The sequence below is a fragment of the Callorhinus ursinus genome, unplaced genomic scaffold (genome assembly GCF_003265705.2).
Source record: "Callorhinus ursinus isolate GAN/ISIS: 27379988/994484 unplaced genomic scaffold, GSC_fseal_2.0 scaffold18, whole genome shotgun sequence".
Taxonomy (NCBI): domain Eukaryota; kingdom Metazoa; phylum Chordata; class Mammalia; order Carnivora; family Otariidae; genus Callorhinus; species Callorhinus ursinus.
The window spans coordinates 9,769,928-9,791,882 of NW_027397080.1; the positions used below are offsets into that span (position 1 = coordinate 9,769,928).

A 21,955-nucleotide genomic window follows, 5' to 3' on the forward strand; every position below is an offset into this window, starting at 1 on the left:
AATAAAGGCAAAAAATAAGAGGACTATTAAAATAAATGCAAAAAATAGCATTTGATAAGTTCAACACTCTTTTATAACTGAAAGAAAAACTCATGGAAAACTAGGAATAGAAGGGACTGTCCTTGGTAAAGGTTATACAGCTAATCCAATAGTATATATAAAAAATACATGTAAAATTAGGGTTTCATCAAGGAATGCAAGGATGGTTTGATATCAGAATCAATGTATTTCACTAAATGAATAATGATACAAATTATATAGATAGATACACAAAATGCATTTGGTAACAATCTTTTATTTAATGGGGGGAGGGGATATTTTTTTTTTTTTTTTTAGTAAAAGCTATCAAAACTTGTTTTGTTCTAAAACTTGATGTTTAAGATTGCCTTCCAGACTGGTTATATAGTTGACCCTCAAAAAACATGATTTTGAACTGTAAGGTCCACAATATACATGGATTATTTTATAGTACAGTACTGTAAATTTTCTCTTCCTCATGATTTTCTTAATAACACTTTCTTTTCTCTTCCTTACTTTATTGTAATACACCATATAATACATATAAACACAAAATATGCATTAACTGACTGTTATCAGTAAGGCTTCCAGTCAACAATAGGCTATTAGTAGTTAAGTTTTTGGAGAGTCAAAACTAATACTCTGATTTTCAACTGTGTGATTATTGCCCCAACTCCTGTGTTGTTCAAGGGTCAACTGTATAGTTCAATTATTCTTGCAATATGTAAGGGTTTTTATATCCTAACACCAATACACTTGGCATTACCAACTTTTCTAATTTGGCCAATCTTAAGGACATGAACTGATAGATCTGAAGAGAAATTCCATGATTACTAAAGGAGTCTGAACATCTCTTCATATACATGTTCCCTGTTTGGGTTTCTCTTCTATGAAGTATTCATTATTCTTTGTTCAGTTTTCTTTACAATTCAGTTGTGGGTATATTCTAGATATATATCATTTGGTAGTTTTGCAAGTACACGTATTCCCGCTTTTTGGAAGTCTGTGTTAGGCCACTTTACTTTCACAAAAAACTTACATTAGTACCCATTTTTGCTAACTGAAAGATATCAGAAGAAGATTATCACTTTCACAAAAAAAGGCACACGGCAAAACACGTTCTGAGTTTTACAGCTAGCCCTTATAGAGGCAGCGCACATCCCAAGGAGTAAGAGTGACGCCGCCAAGCTCCTTTCCTGGGAACGACCCTCAGCGTCTCAGCATCAACCACCTCGGTCTCCATAACTTTGCATGGTGTCTGTGAGCATCTGTGCTTTATCTTGGTTTATTTTCTGCATCTGTTAGCAAGATGTACCCTGAAGACTCAGAAAAACCTAAGAGGGGTTATTTTGGTGTCTGGGAATGCTAAAATGTTCCATATAAATTTCCATTCTACACAGTTTTGGTTTACTCAAGTTTTCATAGAAACACTGTACCCTCAGAGAGCGGGGAAACCTGTATCTTCTCTGAGCCTGTCATTTGTTTGTCATCTTTTATTGACAAACATCTTTAATTCTGATATAAAATAAGTATGTACATTTTCTCCATATGGTTTGTGCTTTGGGAATTTTAAGAAGCTCCTTCTTTCCCCCAGATCACAACAATATTCTCTGTATTTCTATTAATTTTATAGTTTTACCTTTCACATTTAAAGACCTTTAAATCCATTGAGAGCCCACCTTTGGACATGATGCTAGTTAGGTATCCTGTTTTTCTCCATGTAAAAAGCCAGTTTTCCAACACCACCTACTAAAACAAACACAGGATTTTGTGTGTATTACTTAATTACTAAATACTTTATAGCTTTCACTGCTACCGCGAGCAGCATCTTTTCCTTTTAATCACATTATCTAATTGGCTGCTACTCTAGTAGAAAAGTGCTTGAAATTTTCATGAACTATTTTGTTGCTACCATCCTTAAACTTATTTTTAATAGTTTGCTCTTTTCTTAAATACATAGGTGTACCTGGACATCTGAAAAGATAACTTAAAAATAATGAGTTTTATAGGTGCCCTGGCTCTCTCGGTGGAGCATCCAACTCTTGATCTCAGGGTCATGGTCACTCACATTGGGTGTAGAGATTACTTAAAAATAAAATAAAATAAAAATAATGAGTGTTATTTCTCTTTCCAATATCGATAGTCTCTTTCTTTTTTCTTTCCTTATGGTGTGGATCAGAATTTCTAGATCTATATTAAGCAGTAGCATGACACTGGGCATAGTAAATCTGTTAGTTAGGAAACTGGTTTGGCTACTTTAGTAGAGACCAAATAACAATGGCTGAAGGAAGGTTTCTTCTTTCTCATGTGAAGGTCCAAGCTAGCAGGCAGTTCAGGAGAGAAGTGGCCCTGCCTTATGAGGTTAACATGCTTTTGATATGCTGCCCTGTCCCACATAGACAGAACTGGGTTGCCATGAGCACAGTGACATTCCAGCCCATGGATAAGGGGAGATTACAAGAGGAAGGCAAGCCCTTTCCTTTTAAGGATGTGGCCTGCTAGTTATAAACTACTGTTTCCAACCCACTGGTCAAAAGTCAGTCCCATGTTCACATTTAGTTGCAAGGAGCCTGGAAAGTATAATCACTTACCAAAGAAACTACTGCCGAGCTAAAACATGGGGGAGGCAGGGGGTTCTGTTAATGAAGAAGTTGGGAGATGTATATTGTTATATAATTGTCTTGCTCCCAAGTCATGGTATATAACCATTACCAAGTAAATGAAATTTCATTGAGAGTTTCCCCAATTAAAAAAAAAAAAAAGTATACCATGTATTTCCTCCTTTTTTTCAATGTAGTAAGTTATCAGTGGATTTTTGTGATGCTGATTACTATTCATATGCATATGCACATGAGTGAAGAACTTATGATTACATATGGTACTTACTCTAAATATTTGATTCAAATCATATAGGATATTATGTTTTGCAGAATCAGAAGCACTGAACTTAGTGAAAATTCAGGCTGCAGGAAGGGGATTAACATTTATTTAAAATCTTGCTATATGCCTGGCAATCTGCATGTTATAATAAAAAAATCCATGACATCCGAAAGCCTAACATGTGCCAAACTTATAAAAGTTATTCTTATTCCCACTTTGTAAGAAAAGTGAAGCACACAGAAGTTAAGTGATTTACTGAAAGCTATACAACCAGTAAGTGGAAAGACTAGGCTCCAAAGCCTCAGATCTTCCTATTCTCTAACAATGCCTCTCAATGATTATTCTTTCAACAATGATAACACACAAGAGGAACTAGGGGAATTAGTGCTTAATTCTTTCCTCAAATTTCAACTCACTACCATTGGGAACTTTTTTATTTACATGGAAAACTAAATTCTGAATTTAATAGAAAACTGGGATTCATACACAGAAATTCATTTTAAGACTTCTTGGAAAACTCCTGTTTTACAAAATTAGGAATGCCAAAAAGAAGTAGATAAAACAATCCATGTGGAATTGAAAGTGAGTTGCACGATACCAAGGTAGAGCTAGAGTCGAAGGAAAATGCCACTTAGTCTCACGTTTCCAAATGAAGCATGTATGTATCCTTAAGAATGGATATATATTCTTTATCCCAGTCTCACAATTTCAAAATCATTCAAGGTGAACTGATGCAAAAAAGTTTGCCTAAAATGAAACGTATATGTGATACCTGGTATTTCTAAGCTTTCAGGGCTTTGAATATAATTAATCAACTAAAAGTGGGAACAATTCTTTTGATGGAAAAAAGAAAACAAATGAAAAGACTTTGCAATGAAACAATGTTTACTGGACTAAGTAAAAACCAAATAATTTATTTCCTGAAAATTGCTCTCTCTTTGTAATATACCATCTGTTGGCTCATACCCATAAGATTAAACAGAAAAAAAATATTTAAAATTTGTTCAAGACAAAGAAAAGGAATAACTCACCCATCAAATACAAATATACTATTTTATTCTAAGGGAATATTTCTGTGGTTTCTGCAAGGGGAAAACCCAAAAGTGGTTAAAAAAAACAAAAAAGAACAGAAAGAATAATTTAGATGTTTCGCTTGTTTGTTTGATGTTTTTTTCCTCCCCTGGAAATAAAAATGCAATTTTACATAATTTTAATAAAATTTTAAAAAGCAAATAGTCTGACACACATATCAACAGCTACACTTATGAAGAATGACCAATAATTAATCAAGATTTTCTTTTACGAATTAATTTAGGGTCTGGACAACTCTGTGGACTAACATGCAATTGAAGTCCTGACAGCTATAGACCTGGGTATTAGCTGTTCTCAGTTAAAAGATACAGATTTCTTTTTTTCTCTCTGGTGTTTTCTAACAATGTATCTACTATGCCAACAATATTTGTTCTTGATACAACTACAGAAGGGGAAATGTTAGTGTTTATACAAACCATAAAATTTGTATAGTGGGGGCTATTACAACTGATGTTTCTGGATAGTTTATTGGCAGACTTATCAGACAATCCAGTTGTTTCTCCTCCATATCAAACAAGATCTGAATGTAAGAAGTTTTCCAGTCAGAAATGACAAACACAGATGGAATTAATCATACAGAATTGGGGCAGATTTACTTCTTTCACACAGTTCCTGGTAACCAAAATGAAATTTGTTACAGGCAGAGGGACAGAACCATCAAGTACACAATGTCAAAAGGCCTACTTTTAAATTTTTATTGTACTTAAATGACTTTCATTTATTTAAAAAAACCAAAACACCTGCCACCCCCATCTAAAAATGGGACATATTGAAAAGTCTTTCAAGGTTAAAATTTCTAAGAGGCTTTTGGACTTCTCTCATTTCTAGTACAGGGTCAAATTCACCTCAGCTAAAGAAGTTCTGTTATTGGCCAACATCATAAGAACTTTGAGTAAAAATTTTCTGGGGGAAGAAACTGAGAATGGAGATGAGGGAGATGGACTGATATGCCAAACCCACCTATGACTTGCAATCCTCACAGAACTACTAAAACAGCTAGAGTTGGGATAATGCTATAAGACCTGCTGTGGGTATGATATGCAAGTCAGTGTCTTTATACCCTAACCCCAGAATCCGTATTTTCAAGTTTCTTAGGGCAACAAGATCATCTTCCAAATGCTTTATAGGAACATACTAGGACCTTTTCTATCATAATTCTGATAGCTAAGTAATACTGTGTCTTTGTGGAATCACCCACAGGTTTGCCAGAGGAAGGAGAGAGACTATTCTTTTTGAAATGACAAGGGCCTCCAGAAACGGTGCAAAAGGCAAAATAAGAGGATTTGGGGGAATAGGAAGATAAAACAATGAGAGAAAAGCTGCCATTTGGGGATAAACTGAAAACAAAAGGAGAACCCCCATTTCTGTGTACCACAGCTCATGCTATGAGACAGCAGCAATAAAGGCTGACACCCAGAGAAGTGGGCATTTTAGTGGGTTTTCTACAAACATTTCAAGACACTTGGGGTCTAATGGGCTCCACAGATTTTCTGTGTGCATAATCAGTTCGTGGAGTTTCAGCCCCTTTACCTCAATATACCCAAATTCAGACCCACAGCTGAGAAGGCAAGACCCAGAAAGTTTAAGGGACACATTAATGTGTGAACAGCAGTGAAGGCCTTTTTCCCTGATGTGAGGGGCCCATGGCAAAAGCACCAGAGGCTTCTATCCTTCACAGAATTGGCTTGGCAGTGAAAATCAAAATCAAGACCACTTCACTCTCTACCTTTTAAAAAAAAGTTGAGTATTTTTATTGGGTCTTCAAGTCTGGGTCCCACAGTCCTCATGTGATGTCACTCTTAGCTCTGCACTGATTTCTCCCCTGACGTGCACATAGGGCTTGCCCAAGTAGCCTACTGCAGCCAAGGTTTTATTCCAAAGCTACCTCTCTAAGGTCTAAGGTTACTATGGTAGAGTTTTATACAACAGTTTTCCTTAAAAATATTCCACAATTTGTTATTCCCAAACAAAATAAGATTATGCACCACTCAGAGAAATTGGTTAGTCATTCTGAAGATGTCTAAGAACTATATCACTGCCAAAGAACAACATTTCTCAGTTCATATTCTTTCCTTCAATTTTCATTTGTACATCCACACTGTGGTTCACGAGTCATCTGTTTTCCATTATCTTATAATCAAGATAAGTCAAGAGGACTTGGACTTGTACATCGTTTTCCAAAGCTGGATGCATTCACAGTTTGGTGCACACCCATGTGTATGAAAATAGGAACCCCACTTCCACTTTAATCTGATAATTCAACATCAGAGTCTTCTGATTTGGCTTTGGCAAGTTCTTCATGTACCTCCCTCACCATGAGAATACGTGTTAACATGGTGTCCAGGGTCCCAGGGTCTATCGGGAATGTGGAGTACCACATGGGGCTATTCGGAACACAGGAGCGCTCGGGTTGCAGGTAAAACACATCATTCCTCTGCTTCACACTTTCAGAACTATCCACAGGGAAAAAAAAGAAAGAAAGAAAGAAACTAAGGAAATTGGGGATCAAGAAGTATAGGAAATACGTAACTACTCTTTCATATAGTGGCTCTCACCTTTTTCCCTACTGTGACTATTGTCATAGATACGCAACACACCCAGGGAGATAAGTAAGTTTATGGGCATTCCGCCCCAGGTGCAATCTGTAACTGCACATTTTTTCTTCCTCCACTCACCGGAGGTGAGTATAATGTTAATAGAAGACAAAGTATAAGTCGTTCACAAACTTTAGTATTTAAAACATTATTAGGAGCAACAAAAAATTCAACTCACATTTGACATTATGGCTGAGAGCCACATATCCTCAGCACCCAATACCCTGGAATGATCCCCAAGAGCACTCAATACACATTACCATGGGGCAAACCCAATCACTATATTTCTTGGAGAAAAAAGTACTTTAGTGTGGCTCTTACAACTCTAAAGTTTTAAAGTTTCTGTAACAGAAAGACCACTCAAAAAATACGAATTCTTTAAAAATTAATTGTTTTTCAGGGCACCTGGGTGGCTCAATCGTTAAGTGTCTCCCTTCAGCTCAGGTCATGATCCCAGGGTCCTGGGATCAAGCCCCGCATTGGGCTCCCTACTCCACGGAAAGCCTGCTTCTCCCTCTCCCACTCCCCCTGCTTGTGTTCCCTCTCTCGCTGTCAAATAAATAAAATCTTTTTAAAAAATAAATAAATAAGTAAATTGTTTTTCTATTTATAGGTTTAGCAGTACAACCTCTACTCTAAAATTTTTCCTATGTAAATAGTAAAATCACAACAGTTTAGTTATCACATAAAGGTTGAGCAACAGTTGTAAAGATTAAACAACAGCTGTGATTCTTGCTTTTGAAGAGATTTTCAGAAAAACAATTATCAAGAAAAAGCAGTTTGTTCGTGGGTCCAAAATCCAGGCAGATATGAAAACAGGGACAAAAGGAGATTAAAGGTACATCCTTGTCTAAAGTTGTATTTCTGATACTTAAGCATCTGAAATCCAAAACACATTAACGGGGCGCCTGAGTGGCTCAGTCGTTAAGCATCTGCCTTTGGCTCAGGTCATGATCCCAGGGACCTGGGATCGAGCCCCGCATCGGGCTCCCTGCTCAGCGGGACGATTGCTTCTCCCTCTCCCACTCCCCCTGCTTGTGTTCCCTCTCTCGCTGTGTCTCTCTCTGTCAAATAAATTTAAAAAATCTTTAAAAGAAAACAAAACACGTTAACTACTTTTTGAAGTGTGCTGAATCTAGTCCAGAGGAAGGCTGCTTACCATTTTGACAGGTAAAACTCATAAAGTCGGACTGGGCATCGTAGCGGGTTGTCAGTATTCTCTGCCATCTCCACACCCACCGGAACCTCATCATCTTCATTTCGTTTCCTTTTGCCAACAGTTAGTTTATCTTGAGATGGGAAATAATAATCAAAAGATCAGAAAAATCTTTTCTTCCAGTCTCAAGACACCACTGAGCTTTGTTTCCAGTAAGAACTGTCACTCCCTTCTCCTCCAGTTCACTCACTCATCCCACAAGGACTGACTGAGCACCTATGGAGGTCCTAGGCAGTATTTTAAGTATTGCTTAATAGGACTGAACAAATCAAAGTCCATGTTCTGTAAAATTTATGTTCCCCTGCTCACCAAAGTGGGTGCAGCATGGCAAAGAGCATGGTACTGGAAGAGTTAGGTCCTAATTCTGAACCTAACTTTGTTACAAAATTTCATCAGGTATATCTTAAGCCACAGCAAGAAAAAGAACGGGAAAAAAGGGTTCTAAGTGCTCTTCTACAGGAGAGATCAAGAGAGAAGTTGTCACCTTTTTACCTGAAAATACTTTTACTGTGGGTCATCAGTGTCCACCGGGCATTTGGTCAAGTTTCTTTTATCTGTCATAGTATTATGAAAAATGGAATCTTTGTTGGGAAAAGAAATTCTCAGTAAAGTTGACCATCTGATAAGAAAAGGACAAGCCCTTTTTCACCAACAGAATTTTGCAGAAGCCAAGGGTTATCAAAAAGAAACTAGGGTGAAGACATGGAAAGTAGGGCTGTTTCTTTCCCACTTTCTCCCTTCAGGCTTCAAGAGAATAGTAGTGGGTGGTGGATCTGCTGCAAACCGGAGGAAAAAGGTTTTCTTCTTTTCTTACAGCTGCTCTTAAAAGGTAGCAAAGAATTTTCCCCAGCTTCCTGCATTAGTTATTACTTAAAATTCACCCCAGTTTTCTATTTAGAGGATACCTGAATATAAAGACTCCTTCATTCAGAAAAGCTGAACTTACTACCAGTCTTGTAAAGCACCTCATCAGAAAACAGGGAAATGTTACCTGATTGCCTCTCCCTGCCCCCAATTAACATCAGTTAAGAGCACAAAGTGGGCTATATACGAACAAAATAAAGGAGACAGGACATAGTCATGGGGTGAAAAAGCACAACGGTGTTACATTTTCTAAAGAAAAGGAGCAACTGAGAGAAAAGTTAACACAACCATGAACATCACAATTATTCTTTACAGGCTTTAGTTTCAGTAATTTTTAAATTCTCACTTTCAAAAAATCTGTATTTCACTCTTATCCCAAGGAAGTAACAACTTGATTTTGGGAATTTTAGAACTTACGATTTTGGTCAAAATTAATATGTTTAATTTCTAGTTCCATAATATGTTAGTTTTTTAAATGTTAAAAACAAACTATTATTTAATAGGCTGTTTTAGGAATGTTAAGACCATAAGCCTTCTAAGAAAATTGTGACTGCTGATATTATTCCATCGTGTACAAAAGCAATACAAATTTTCCTTGACTACAATGACCAAAAATGCATTTAATACACGTAACTTAGCGAACATCGTAGCTTAAACATGCTCAAAACACTTACATAGCTCCACAGTTGGGCAAAATCCTCTAACACAAAGCCTATTTTATAATAAAGTATTGTTGACTATCTCATGTCATTGATTAAATACTGTACTGGAAAGTGAAAAAGATGACTGGGTGCAGAATGGCTGTAAACATATGGGTTGTCTACCCTCACAATCCCGGGGCTGACTGGGAGCTGCAGACTGTTGTTGTTGCCCAGCATCACAAGAGAGGATAATATTGCATTCCACTAGCCCAAGAAAATACCAAAAGTCCACAAAGTACAGTTTCTACTCAATGTGTGTGTATCGCTTTTTCACAACTGTAAAGTTGAAAAATCATTAAGTCAAACACCATCTGCATACTCTGGGCCAGCTTTTAAGTTTCTTCAGAACTTGCCAGTTAATGTTAACTAAAAAGAGGTGCTTTGGTCAAAAAAAAAAAAAAAGATTTAGAAACAGTAGATTTAAAAATTAGACAGGTTCCTTTTAAATAGCGATTGGCCAATCTATTGCCTCTAATTCAGTGATTCTCTTTTTTAGCTGTATGTTTAAATTCCCTGGGAAGTTTTACAACGCAGATTTATTTGGGCTCTACTCCTGGACCAATTAAATCAGACTTTCCAATTTAAAAGCCAAAAAAAGTACAGTGAAGCAAGTGATTGCTCTCATTTTGTGGCAAACCTGTAACCTAGCCCTGGCAATAAAAAGCATCTACATATTAATCTAAAGCTACACTCTTTCATGTCTTGAATTTACATTTACCCTCCTGTGGTTAAGTCTCTATTTGTATACTAACCGGACTTCAAAAAGAAATCTCACAAACTCCACCACACACCTGGTTCTGACTCCTGCTTTTGTAAAGGTGGGAAGAACCTCAGATATGTCATCTTGGTGCTATACTTCAGAGTCCTGGTCCGTCTCATCACGTGGGCAAAGGACAGCTTCAAGTGCTCAGTAACATTCTTGAGTTGAAAGTATTTGGTATTGAAGAAAAGGAGGGTGTTCAAGAGGACAATTGGTGAGTAAGCGCCCAGCTGTTTGCACTCCCACAAATGCTCCTCTTCGATGCGAGAGAACATGTAACCTGCACCGAAGAAGTGGGAAAGCAGTTAACAGTACTAAGCTCCTGCTAAACAGGACCAAGCAATTTCTCAAATTCTCAGACAGGAAGATATAAAGGAAATGGCCCACTGTTCCCAACTTTCCCCCTCCTCCTTATATGGAAAGCCAGAAAAGGCACCGCAAAGGAAGAGCAGATGACTCCACCGAAGCAGACACTGAGCAATCCCCTGAAACGGTTTTAATCTATTGTTATTTTAGACCGGGGTTTGGCAAACTTTTTCTATAAAGAGCCAGATGGTAAATATTTCAAGTACTGTGGGCCACAGAGGCTCTGAACAACTTTGTTGTTACTGAAGATAAGAAGCCACAGACAATACAGAAACAAATAGGTGTGGCTGTGTACCAATAAAGTTTACTTATACACACAAATTTAAATTTCATATAATTTTCATCTGCCACAAAATATTACTCTTTAGATTTTTTTCCCAACCATTTGTAACTCATGGACTATACAGAAACAGGCAGCAGGCCAAATCAAGCAGTTTGCAGACTCCTGTTTGAGATCATTATGCTTACAGTTAACTGGTTCAGTTTCATTTTAGCTCAAATCATTAGTAGGCAGCTAGCTCCCTCCCTCCTTCACACCCCATCTTATTTTAAATTTATATTAAGAGTGATTACTGTGATGACTTATATGGGATTCTTCTTGAAAAGCAGGTGTCCTGCAGAAGAATTAAGATGAGTGCACCTTTAAGCGCACACTCCTCATGACAGCCCTTAAATGCAGGTCCTTCCTTATGTTCTCTCACCAATCCTCTTTGTTGCTGCTTATGCATTCTATTCTTGGGAGACTAACCACAAATATGAATTTATTACTTCCAATTTTATCTCCCTTGTCTCTTCTTTGGATGCTAAATGCATCAAGCCACCACACTGCTCAGAGTGCTTCAAAGGTGCTCTCTAGCCCAAAAGAAAGGGGCACAAATTCCTGAACATCACATTCAACCTCTCCATTCACAGCCAAGGAGCCTAAGACCAGGAGTACATCAGGGAAGTGTCCAACAACGTATGGTCAAAGATAAATTCAAGGATGAAGATTTAACTCTTGTAACAACCAGTACAGGGTATTGATAATGAACTACTGAAAGTCCACTGCTAATGTATAATCTAGAAGTAAAGTATGTGTCAGTTGCTGGTAGAGTGTGCAACCTCACCGACACTACCAGACCAAAAATGGCTTCTAAAAAGTAAATACAACTTCCAGTTGTTTTTTATTTTTGTTAGTATCTATACATACACTGTATGGAAGTTATAATTTTACTAAAATCAATAATAAACCAAAGATTTTTCTCCTCAAAAGTCCAAATATGCTATAAATCAAGACAGAAATATAAGTGAACAATTTATATAAAAAGATAATCATAAAAATTAAGCAATTTAGAAGGCATATCATGAAAAGAATCAAAATAAAAGATAAGCATCCTACCATTAGGAAGTATTGTAGGTTCCCATATTTTCAAGAGTTTGGTAAGTTCAATCATAAATCTGGAATAGGGCTCAGTAAAAATGTTATCTATTCTACCATTTTCAAACAGGTACTACAAGAGAAAAAATGGAAACATATATGTTGATACAAAGAAAACGCAAGTTTTGGGTTTTTTTTTTTTTAATTATTTTAAGGAATAAAGTTTACCCTTAATTTTTGCCCTTAACATTGTGAACCATTTTAAGGATACATCTTAAAATACCAGGATTCAAGCTCTAAGGTCCTTTTCATATGAACTGTCAATACCTCAAGCACTGAGCTTGCAAGGTAAAATTTTCTATTTCCTTTTTAAAACATGGATGATATAGAATAATTACAATAAATAAGTACCTTTTACTCAGTTCATGAAACTGATATACTAAAAAATTGCTTCTAATTTGTATTTTCCAAATAATTTTTCAAATTCACAGGATCTAAATGCAAATGTGCTCTCAGAAGTTTTTGGTTTTTTAGCCTAGTTACAAGATCACTTCCTGAAATAATACAGTTAGCTAGTGTCAGGTGACCTGAGGATACCCAAATTTTAAACCACAGCTCTCAACCAGCCTTCAAAAAGTTCAAGTCTAATTATAGGATGTAAAACTATGCTAATTATAGCCATCAAGAATCGTATCACAGAATGGGAAACAAGAAACAGCCCGGGTAAAGTACTGCTAGCTAAAAAACATCTTGAGGTTACAGGGCAGGTAGATGAAATCACTCAGGGAAATAAAATGAGCCCTTAGAGAATAACACAAGGTATACTTATATGCCAAAAATCTTTTGCTGTTTTTAAGATTTGGTATATTTTAATTTATTTATCTATGGCTATTTTGGTTTTCTGCTTTTCTATCCAATGTATGGCTTGGGAGAAAAATTTTTTTCTAGTTACATCTGTTCTGGCTAATAAAAATTATATGCCATTTCAACATGCATTTTTATAGGCCTCTTCAAAGGCAGTTCATGACATTGCTAGATCACAGTTTTACTTTTGAGAAGTATTCGCCTTTTTCTTCTTTTAATAAAGTTATTTTCACAACCTAAAAATATTATATCATTATGGAAAAAAAGTTAAAATACAGAAAACGTGAAGAATGACATACTCCAACTCACTACACATTAGAAACACAGAGTTGAGTTTTATACCTTTACTCAAACATATGAATACATGTAAAATACATGTTTTAAAAACCACTTTCCCCCTTAGACCAGGAACAAGACAAAATTGCCTGTTCTTGCCACTTCCATTTTATATTGTACTTGAAGTCCTAGCCAGAGTAACCAGGCAGGAAAAAATAAATAAAAGGTATTCAAATAGGAAAGGTCCTAAGGAGTAAAACTATCTCTACTTATAAATGACATGAGCCTATATATAGAAAATTCTAAAGAATACATACAGCCACACACACACACGAAATTGTTATGAGTTAATAAATGAATTCAGCGAAGTTACAGGATACAAGCAGCACAAAAATCAATTGCAAAGAACGATACAAAAAGGAAATTAAGAAAACAATTCTATTTACAATCGATCAGAAAGAATACTTAAGAATAAATTGAACCAAGGAGGTACATGACTTACACACTTAAAGCTACAAAAAAAACGAACGCTAACAAATTAAGGAATACTTAAGAAAAACATCTCATTCATGGATCTGAAGAGAATACTGTTAAAATGGCAATACTGCCCAAAGCAATCTACAGATTGAGTGCAATTCTATCAAAATCTCAATGGCTTTTTTTCCCCCCAGAAAGGAAAAAGCCAATACTCAAATTCATATGGAATTGCAAGGAACCTTGAATCGCCAAGTGAATCTTGAAGAATCACACTTCCCTATTTCAAAATTTAGTACAGAGCAACAGTAATCAAAATAGTGTGTATTGCCATATGAATAACCATATAGACAAATGTATTAGAATTGAGAGTCCAAAATAAACACATATCAAATGATTTTCAACAAGGATGTCAAGACCATTCAACGGAGAAAGAACAGTCTCTTCAACAAATAGTGGTAGGCAAACTGGCGATCTACATAAACAATTATCCCTAACTCACATGTATCCCTACCTTACATGAGATAAAAAAATGAATTCAAAATGGATCAATGACCTAAACGTAAGAGTTAAAACCATAAAACTCTTAAAAGACGACATAGGGGTAAATCTTCATGAACTTGAATTTGACAATGGATTCTTAGATAAAACACCAAAAGCACAAGAAACAGAAAAAATAAACTGAACTTCATCAAAATTCAAAACTTTTGTGCATCAAAGTACACTAACAAGAGAGTGAAAAGAAAACCCAGAAACTAAGAAAAAATATTTGCAAATCACATATCTGATAAAGAGTTTAATATCCAGAATATATAAAGAAAGCCTACAACTCAACAACAAAAAGACAAACAACCCAATTTAGAAATGGAACAAAGGTTTTAAATATTTATCCAAAGAGGATATAAACAAATGGCCAATAAGCACATGAAAAAATGCTAAATGACTAAAGGTCATTCTTTAGTCATTAGGGAAATGCAAATCAAAACTACAATGAGATATCACCTCATATCCATTATATGACTATTAAGAAAAAAGGAAATTAACAAATGTTGGCAAGGATATGAAGATAAATAGAACCCTCATACATTGTTGCTGGGAATGTAAAATGGTGCAGCCACTGTGGAAAAGAGTTTGTTGGTTTCTCAACAAGCTAATCATAGAGTTACCATATGACCCTGTGATTCCACTTACAGGCATAAGACCCCAAAGAATTGAAAACAGCGTTCAAACAAAATCCTGTACGTTAATGTTCACAGTATCATTCACTTTTTGTGATAGCCAAAAGCTAGAAACCACTCAAATGTCCATGAACAGATGAGTGGATAAACAAAATGTGGTATATCCAAGAATTAAATAATTCAGACATAAAAGGAATGAAGTACTGATTCATGCTACAACATAGGTGAACCCTATGTTGAAAGAGGCTGGACACGGGCGCCTAGGTGGCTCAGTTGGTTAAGCAACTGCCTTCGGCTCAGGTCATGATCCTGGAGTCCCGGGATCGAGTCCCGCATTGGGCTCCCTGCTCAGCAGGGAGTCTGCTTCTCCCTCTGACCCTCCCCCCCCCCATGCTCGCTCTCTCTCATTCTCTCTCTCAAATAAATAAAATCTTAAAAAAAAAAAAAAGCTGGACACAAAAGGCCATATAAAATTGTATAATTCTACTTATATGAAATATCCAGAATAGGCATATCCAGAGAGATAGAAAGCAGATTTATGGTTGCCAGGGACTAAATGGAGGAGGTAATAGGGAGTGGCTACTTAATGGGTATGAGATTTCCATTTAGGGTATTAAAGTTCTAGAGCAACATAGTGATGACGATTGTACAACATCCTGAATGTACTTAATGCCACTGAATTGTACACTTTAAAATGGTAAGTTTTATGATATGTGTATTTTATAATGTAAATATTGTACTACACTACTTTAAAAATATGTCTCTAAGAGTTTTCCATGTAAATGTCTAAGAGCAATTCATTGCTTTTTAACTACTATATGGTATTCAATAGTACAGACATATTATAGATGAGTGAACCACTACTATTTTGATGAACACATAGATGGCTTCCAATTTTTTGCTGTTAAAAACAATGTTACAATGAAAATACATGTCTTTCTGTACACATATGTGTGCATTTCTTTGGGGGAAAATACTGATCAATGGATTTACGTGACTGATGAATCTATATGCATTTAAAGTTTTGTTTTTGTTTTTTTTTTAAAGATTTTTAAGTAATCTCTACACTCAACACGGGGCTTTAACTCACAACCCCAAGACAAGAGTCACACACTCTGCTGACTGAACCAGCCAGACACCCCTACATGTATTTAAAGTTTTAAAAGTCACATTAACTTGCCCTCTGAAAAAGCCTCCACACAAGAAAAATGTATATATGTCTTCACTAATACCTGGTATTATCAAACTTCTCAATTGTTCAATTTTCTTTTCTTTTTTTTAAAGATTTTATTTATTTGACAGAGAGAGACACAGCAAGAGAGGGAACACAAGCAGGGGGAGTGGGAGAGGGAGAAGCAGGCTTCCCACGGAGCAGGGAGCCCAATGTGGGGCTCGATCCCAGCACCCTGGGATCATGACCTGAGCCGAAGGCAGGTGACTTAATGACTGAGCCACCCAGGCGCACCTCAATCGTTCAATTTTCAATCAGCCTAATGGGTGAAATTTTTCCTTGGTTATAGCTGAGCACCATTCATATTAGAGAGGCAGTCCACCACAGTGATCATAAGAACAGACTCTGAAGATAAACCATCTGGATTCACATTCTGGCCCTGCCAATTACTATCTTGGGGACTTCAGGCAAGATTTTAACTCCCTGTGCCTAGGAGAAAATGGTGATGATGATAGTCCTTATACATCAGAGAGGTGCACTAACAAATGAGTTAATATATGAAATAAGCTTATATTAACACATAGCATACACAGTAAATAACTATTAGGCATTCCTGGTACATTTTGCCTGTTAGCTATCTGTTGATTTTCTTTGTTACTTGCCTATTTGTTTCTTTTGTCAATTATCCCCTTCTTGGCTAATGTTAACAATGGTGGTCCAGGTATTGACATTACAGTTGAGTTTATTTCTTTACATTTTTATGTATTTTTAAAATTCTTTACAATAGGGCGCCTGGGTGGCTCAGCTGGTTAAGCGACTGCCTTCGGCTCAGGTCATGATCCTGGAGTCCCAGGATCGAGTCCCGCATTGGGCTCCCTGCTGCTCAGCGGGGAGTCTGCTTCTCCCTCTGACCCTCCCCCCCCTCACGTGCTCTCTCTCTCTCCCTCTCTCTCATTCTCACTCTCTCAAATAAATAAAATCTTAAAAAATAAAAAAATAAAAAAAATAAAATTCTTTACAATAAGCATAATTATTTTTATAATCAGAAAAAAAAGAGGAAACACATTTGAGATGTCAACATAAGTAACCTTTTTAAAATTCTTTACAGTTAAGGAAAAGTTACTTTTTGTCAAAATTGATAAAATGTTCATGATATTTACTTTCTAAAACAACCAGCTGACAATTTATTAAATTATAGCCTCTTTTTAACAGTTTTATTAATATAACAATATGATAAATATACTAGAAAAAACTCTCATAAGTTTCTGATTTGTCTCACAAATTAGAGTATATTTTATAGGTAGCGGAGTATTTGGTATGTAAAGCAGTCAAATGTTTTTGACTGAAATCACAGCAATGACGTTTTGATTATATTCAAATCAGAATAGGAATCACTACCACACTTCTTGACATCTGCATTGATAAAATTAGAAAATGCTCTTTAGATCCAATAATATCATAAACTCTAAAAGTACAGGAAGTGTGTTTAGAATCTTCACAACTTTTACCTAACCAAAATGCACGCCTGGCGATAAATTTTGGTTGAAAGAACCTATAAAAGGGGCGCCTGGGTGGCTCAGTCATTAAGCATCTGCCTTCAGTTCAGGTCATGGTCCCAGGGTCCTGGGATCGAGCCCCACATCAGGCTACCGGCTCAGCGGGAAGCCTGCTTCTCCCTCTCCCACTCCCCCTGCTTGTGTTCCCTCTCTCGCTGTCTCTCTCTGTGTCAAATAAATAAATAAAATTAAAAATATATATATCTTTTACAATCAAGAAATTGAATCAAAATATAATGGGAACAATAACTAAATAACGAAAGTACTCTTTTGACTCTGGGGAAAATGAATGCTGCTTGCGTAACTAGATACCCATCACAAATCTTATTCATCAGAAATACACTTGTATCATGTACAAAAATGAATTTCAGATGTATTAAAGATAATCTTAAAAAAATCCCAAATATTTAAGAAAGAAATCTATGAGAATTTAAATACTTAAGTAGGAAGACCATCCTAAGCAACACAGAAAAACCAGGAATTTTAAAGGTAAATAAATGTGTATTATTAAACTATATAAAAAGGAAAAATTTTGGAATGGCAAATATATAAACAAAAACTGGAAAACAAAAAATATACTGGAAAAATTTATTTCAAGCATTTATATCAGAGTTCTTATCCCCAATATAAAAGAGATCCTACAGATAGAAAGGAAAAATTCGAATGACCAACAGCATAAAAAGACATTCTACTTTATAAAACTTGGAAAATACAAATTGGAGCCACCAGATGCTTTTTTTTAAGCCATCAGACCATCAGAATAATAAACATTAAAAAGAGGAGAATTCAAGAAATGGGCACTCATAATACTACTGGTAAAGCTGTAAATTAACCATTCTGGAATGTAAAATGAAAATATCTTAAAATTTAAAAAATCTATATATGCAGGTGCCTGGGGAGGCTCAGTCGGTTAAGCATCCTCCTTCAGCTCAGGTCATGATTCAAGGGTACTGGGATCAAGCACCACCACCTCTGGCTTCTTGCTCAGCAGGGAGTCTGCTTCTCCTTCTCCCTCTGCCCATCCCCCTGCCCATGCTCTCTTTCTCTTAAATAAATAAATAAAATCTTAAAAAAAAAATAGAAAGAAAAATCTATATATGCTTTAACCTAAAAATAAAAGCACCAGTTCATCAGGCACTCAAATAAAATATTTACTAAAGCACTGTATTAAGACTAAGGGGGGAGTGGGCGCCTGGGTGGCTCAGATGGTTGAGTGTCTGCCTTCGGCTCAGGTCATGATCCCAGAGTCCTGGGATCGAGCCCCACATCAGGCTCCCTGTTTCTGGGGAGCCTGCTTCTCCCTCTGCCTCTCTCTCTGTCTCTCATGAATAAATAAATAAAATCTTTAAAAAAAAAAAAAAAGACTAAGGGGGGAGTAACCTGAATACTTAAAGGAAAAAAGGGTGATTAATTGGTATATTCGTATTCTTCAATATTACGCAGCTTTCCTTTATAAAGGAAGGAATTTGATTTTATGTTCACCTGGAGGGATACATAGATTGAGAAAATAAAGCTGCAAAAAAATGTATATGGTATCAGCCCCATTTTGCTAAAAACTAAGCAAAACTATACACATCTAAAACATCTATACACACGCGTATGTGTATGACACAGAAGGACAGATACTGCAACACTGGTTATCTCAGAGACTGGGAATGAAGGAGAGAAAACTGTCCTTATATGCCTTCAACTTACTGTTTTTAACAGTTACACTGAACACATACTACTTTTATAATTAAAAAACAAAACTTTAGGAATAAATGCCTAAGTAAAAGAACACCGCCCCCACCATACAAATGGAAGAAAATTTCGCAAATAAAGAAAAATCAACAACATCCAGAGCACTACCACCCAAGATGATAACCACTATCAACATATTTTGATGCATTTCATTTTATTACATATTTATAGGAGTGGTTTTTAAATCATTGTATGTTAACATATACTGATGCACACAGAATTCATATTCTCATTTTGTTCATTTAATGTTTTAATATTAGTATTTTTACGCGTTACTAGAAGTTACTTTGTAAACAATTTTTATTGGCTACATAATATACAAGTTTATAAATATAATTTACTTAAACATAACACTCTGGTGGGCACTGAAGTTATTTCCAATTTTGTGCAAATGATGTCTGAATTTCAGAGTATTAGCTTTGTCAGACTCCCAAAAAGTGAATTACTGGCAAAAGAGTATGAACATTCAAAAATATTACTGAAAAACGTGCTCAAAACTGCTTTCTAGAAGTGTGTACTAATAACCACCAGCTATGAAGGCAAATCCCCTTCACAGAATTCGTATCAACAATAAGTGTTATAATATTTTTTGCTAATGTCATAGACAAATAATGGTATGTCATTTTATTTTTTTTAAAGATTTTATTTCTTTATTTAAGAGAGAAGAGAGCACATGAGCAGGGAGAGGGAGAAGCAGACTCCCCGCTAAGCAGAGAACCCGACATTGGGCTCAATCCCAGAACCCTGGAATCATGACCTGAGCGGAAGGCAGACTCTTACCTGACTGAGCCACCCAGGTGCCCCAGGTGCCCCATGTCTGTTATTTTAACGTGCATTTAATAAGACTACATGATTTACATAAGTACATATATATACACACACAGTCACCTATGTCACTTTTTGTGACTTTGTTATTTTTGCCTTTTTTGTCCATATAACAATAAAATGCACCATACTCAATTTCTGTTATTTTACTAACAATCTCAATTTGGCTTATGGAAGGCTATATGATCAAGACTTTTAAATCAGGGGCAGTGGTTCATTAAGAACAGAGTATAAAAGCAATACCAAACAACCATATACACTATAATTTTCAGCTTGAATCACAAGATCTATCAGAATTATTAAAAATGCAATACATTTTAGAATAATTACTGAATTTGATACCTGCTGAATTCCAAGGCACAAGTATAAGATACTGTCTGGATCATATTTTTCACCATTTGGTCTCCGCACTTCTTGGATAAACTGGCATAAACCCAAACTCAACTCAGCAAAAGTGCAGGACAGAATATCTTCCTTCAGCTTGATAGAACGGACTATGGAAAGGTAGAAAACATCTGAAATATTAACTTATAAGAAACACAGTAACATTACTTTAGTCACTGAAAAACACTGACTACTACTGTGGGCTCAGACATTATAGTGTACACTGGTGAATACATGGATTACAGATAAATCCCGATCTGAAGGCTTTTTCAGTTAAAGAAATAAAAACAATGCAGTGCACCATGTGTAACAGGTGCTATGACAGGGGTTTAGTTTAAGAAGGATTCTAGGAAAGCAAATGAGGAACATCTATCAGACAGGGAAGGGTCAGGTGAGATTCTGGAGGATGTGACACTAATGCCAGACCTTGAAAGGTAAAGAAGAAGTAAACAAACGAATAAAGAATTGCAATCTAAGGATATAAAAATACTTCCCAAAGCATATTCCACAAAGTACTAATAATATGAGAGCTGGAGAAAACTGGGTTTCTAAGATCTGATAAATTTAGAAAACAGCAGCATACTATTATATCTGCATCTAAAGAATTCACAATGATACATAAAAGGTTTATTAACGGTTCTGAGAATATCTGCATAAAAATGCTGTTTAACCTTCTCTAACTGATTTATTTGAAAAAAGAATACTTCAAGTAACATGTAACATCTTCATGCCCTTAGAAATGCTGGAATACAGAAAAATGAAAAGATTGAGGGGACTTAGATATACAGGAAAAAATCAAGAAGGGTAGATGGAGGCAGATGGTGGTAAATCTCACCTAGCATATTAAGGCTTTGAAGACAACTAAGAACTGAATTAATTTTACCAGGAGAGCGACCCAATTTGATTTGTAGAGATCCTACAATTTGATATGTAGAGAAACTACTCCAATAGAGATCCTACTTCAATTCAGATTAGAATGAAAGTACTCTTTTTCTAGTCACTGCTCCTCTGCATTTAGATAAGGTTGCATGTTTTCAAAGATACACTCGAATTTCCCTGATTTAGTTTTTCAAAAGGTAAGTGGTGGTTCAGAAGGGCAAGGACCATGTTTGACCTTTTCACCAAAGTACCTAACCACCATGCATGGTACATACCTGGTACATAAATTCAGTACTTTTTGGATGAATGAATAGCAGAAATGAGTAGGCATCCCCTGTGGCTATTGCATTTAGGCCTGGCAGTCTAATATAATATTACCTCTCCATTCTCCCTAGCCCTCTTCCTTCTTTAAAACAAAGAGTGCGGTGGCTCAAACTGGAAGTTAAAGGGCCTAATAAACCTCCCTAAAAGAAGTATATTTTTATCACTCAGCAGAGATTACACTTGATCTGCAGGAACTCAATGCGTCAGTCATAGACCACAGCAGCCACTGACTGCTCCAATAAGGAGAGTGACACGTATCCAAAAGCCAGCAGGGTAGACTGAGGTGAAGCCAAGAGTGCATGCAATTACCTGATTGTTAGAAAGAAGGTATAGTTGGAAAGATGCAAAGTATCTAGTGACAAGGACATACTCATCCATTCCTGCCCTATCTCATTCCACAAAGATTATGGTAAGTATCTTACATAAGACACAGATA

The 21,955-nt window shown here is 36.1% G+C and overlaps 1 protein-coding gene across 9 annotated transcripts in view; it reads right to left on the reverse strand.

Moving 5' to 3' along the window:
• Nucleotides 1-509: 509 nt before the first annotated feature.
• Nucleotides 510-21,955, reverse strand: part of ZMYM4 (zinc finger MYM-type containing 4) — a 129,897-nt gene continuing 108,451 nt past the window's right edge. For 8 of the 9 annotated variants that reach the window (XM_025856487.2, XM_025856488.2, XM_073902921.1 and 5 more), the window contains 5 exons: nt 20,275-20,426; nt 11,870-11,981; nt 10,157-10,405; nt 7,744-7,873; nt 3,933-6,443 (listed from right to left, as the gene is read on the reverse strand). In XM_025856487.2, the coding sequence (XP_025712272.1) occupies nt 6,236-6,443; nt 7,744-7,873; nt 10,157-10,405; nt 11,870-11,981; nt 20,275-20,426 (851 nt within the window). In that variant the 3' untranslated portion in view covers nt 3,933-6,235. Of the gene's footprint in view, nt 1,768-3,932; nt 6,444-7,743; nt 7,874-10,156; nt 10,406-11,869; nt 11,982-20,274; nt 20,427-21,955 lie in introns of those variants that run through there. The other variant, XM_073902923.1, reaches the window with a different exon arrangement.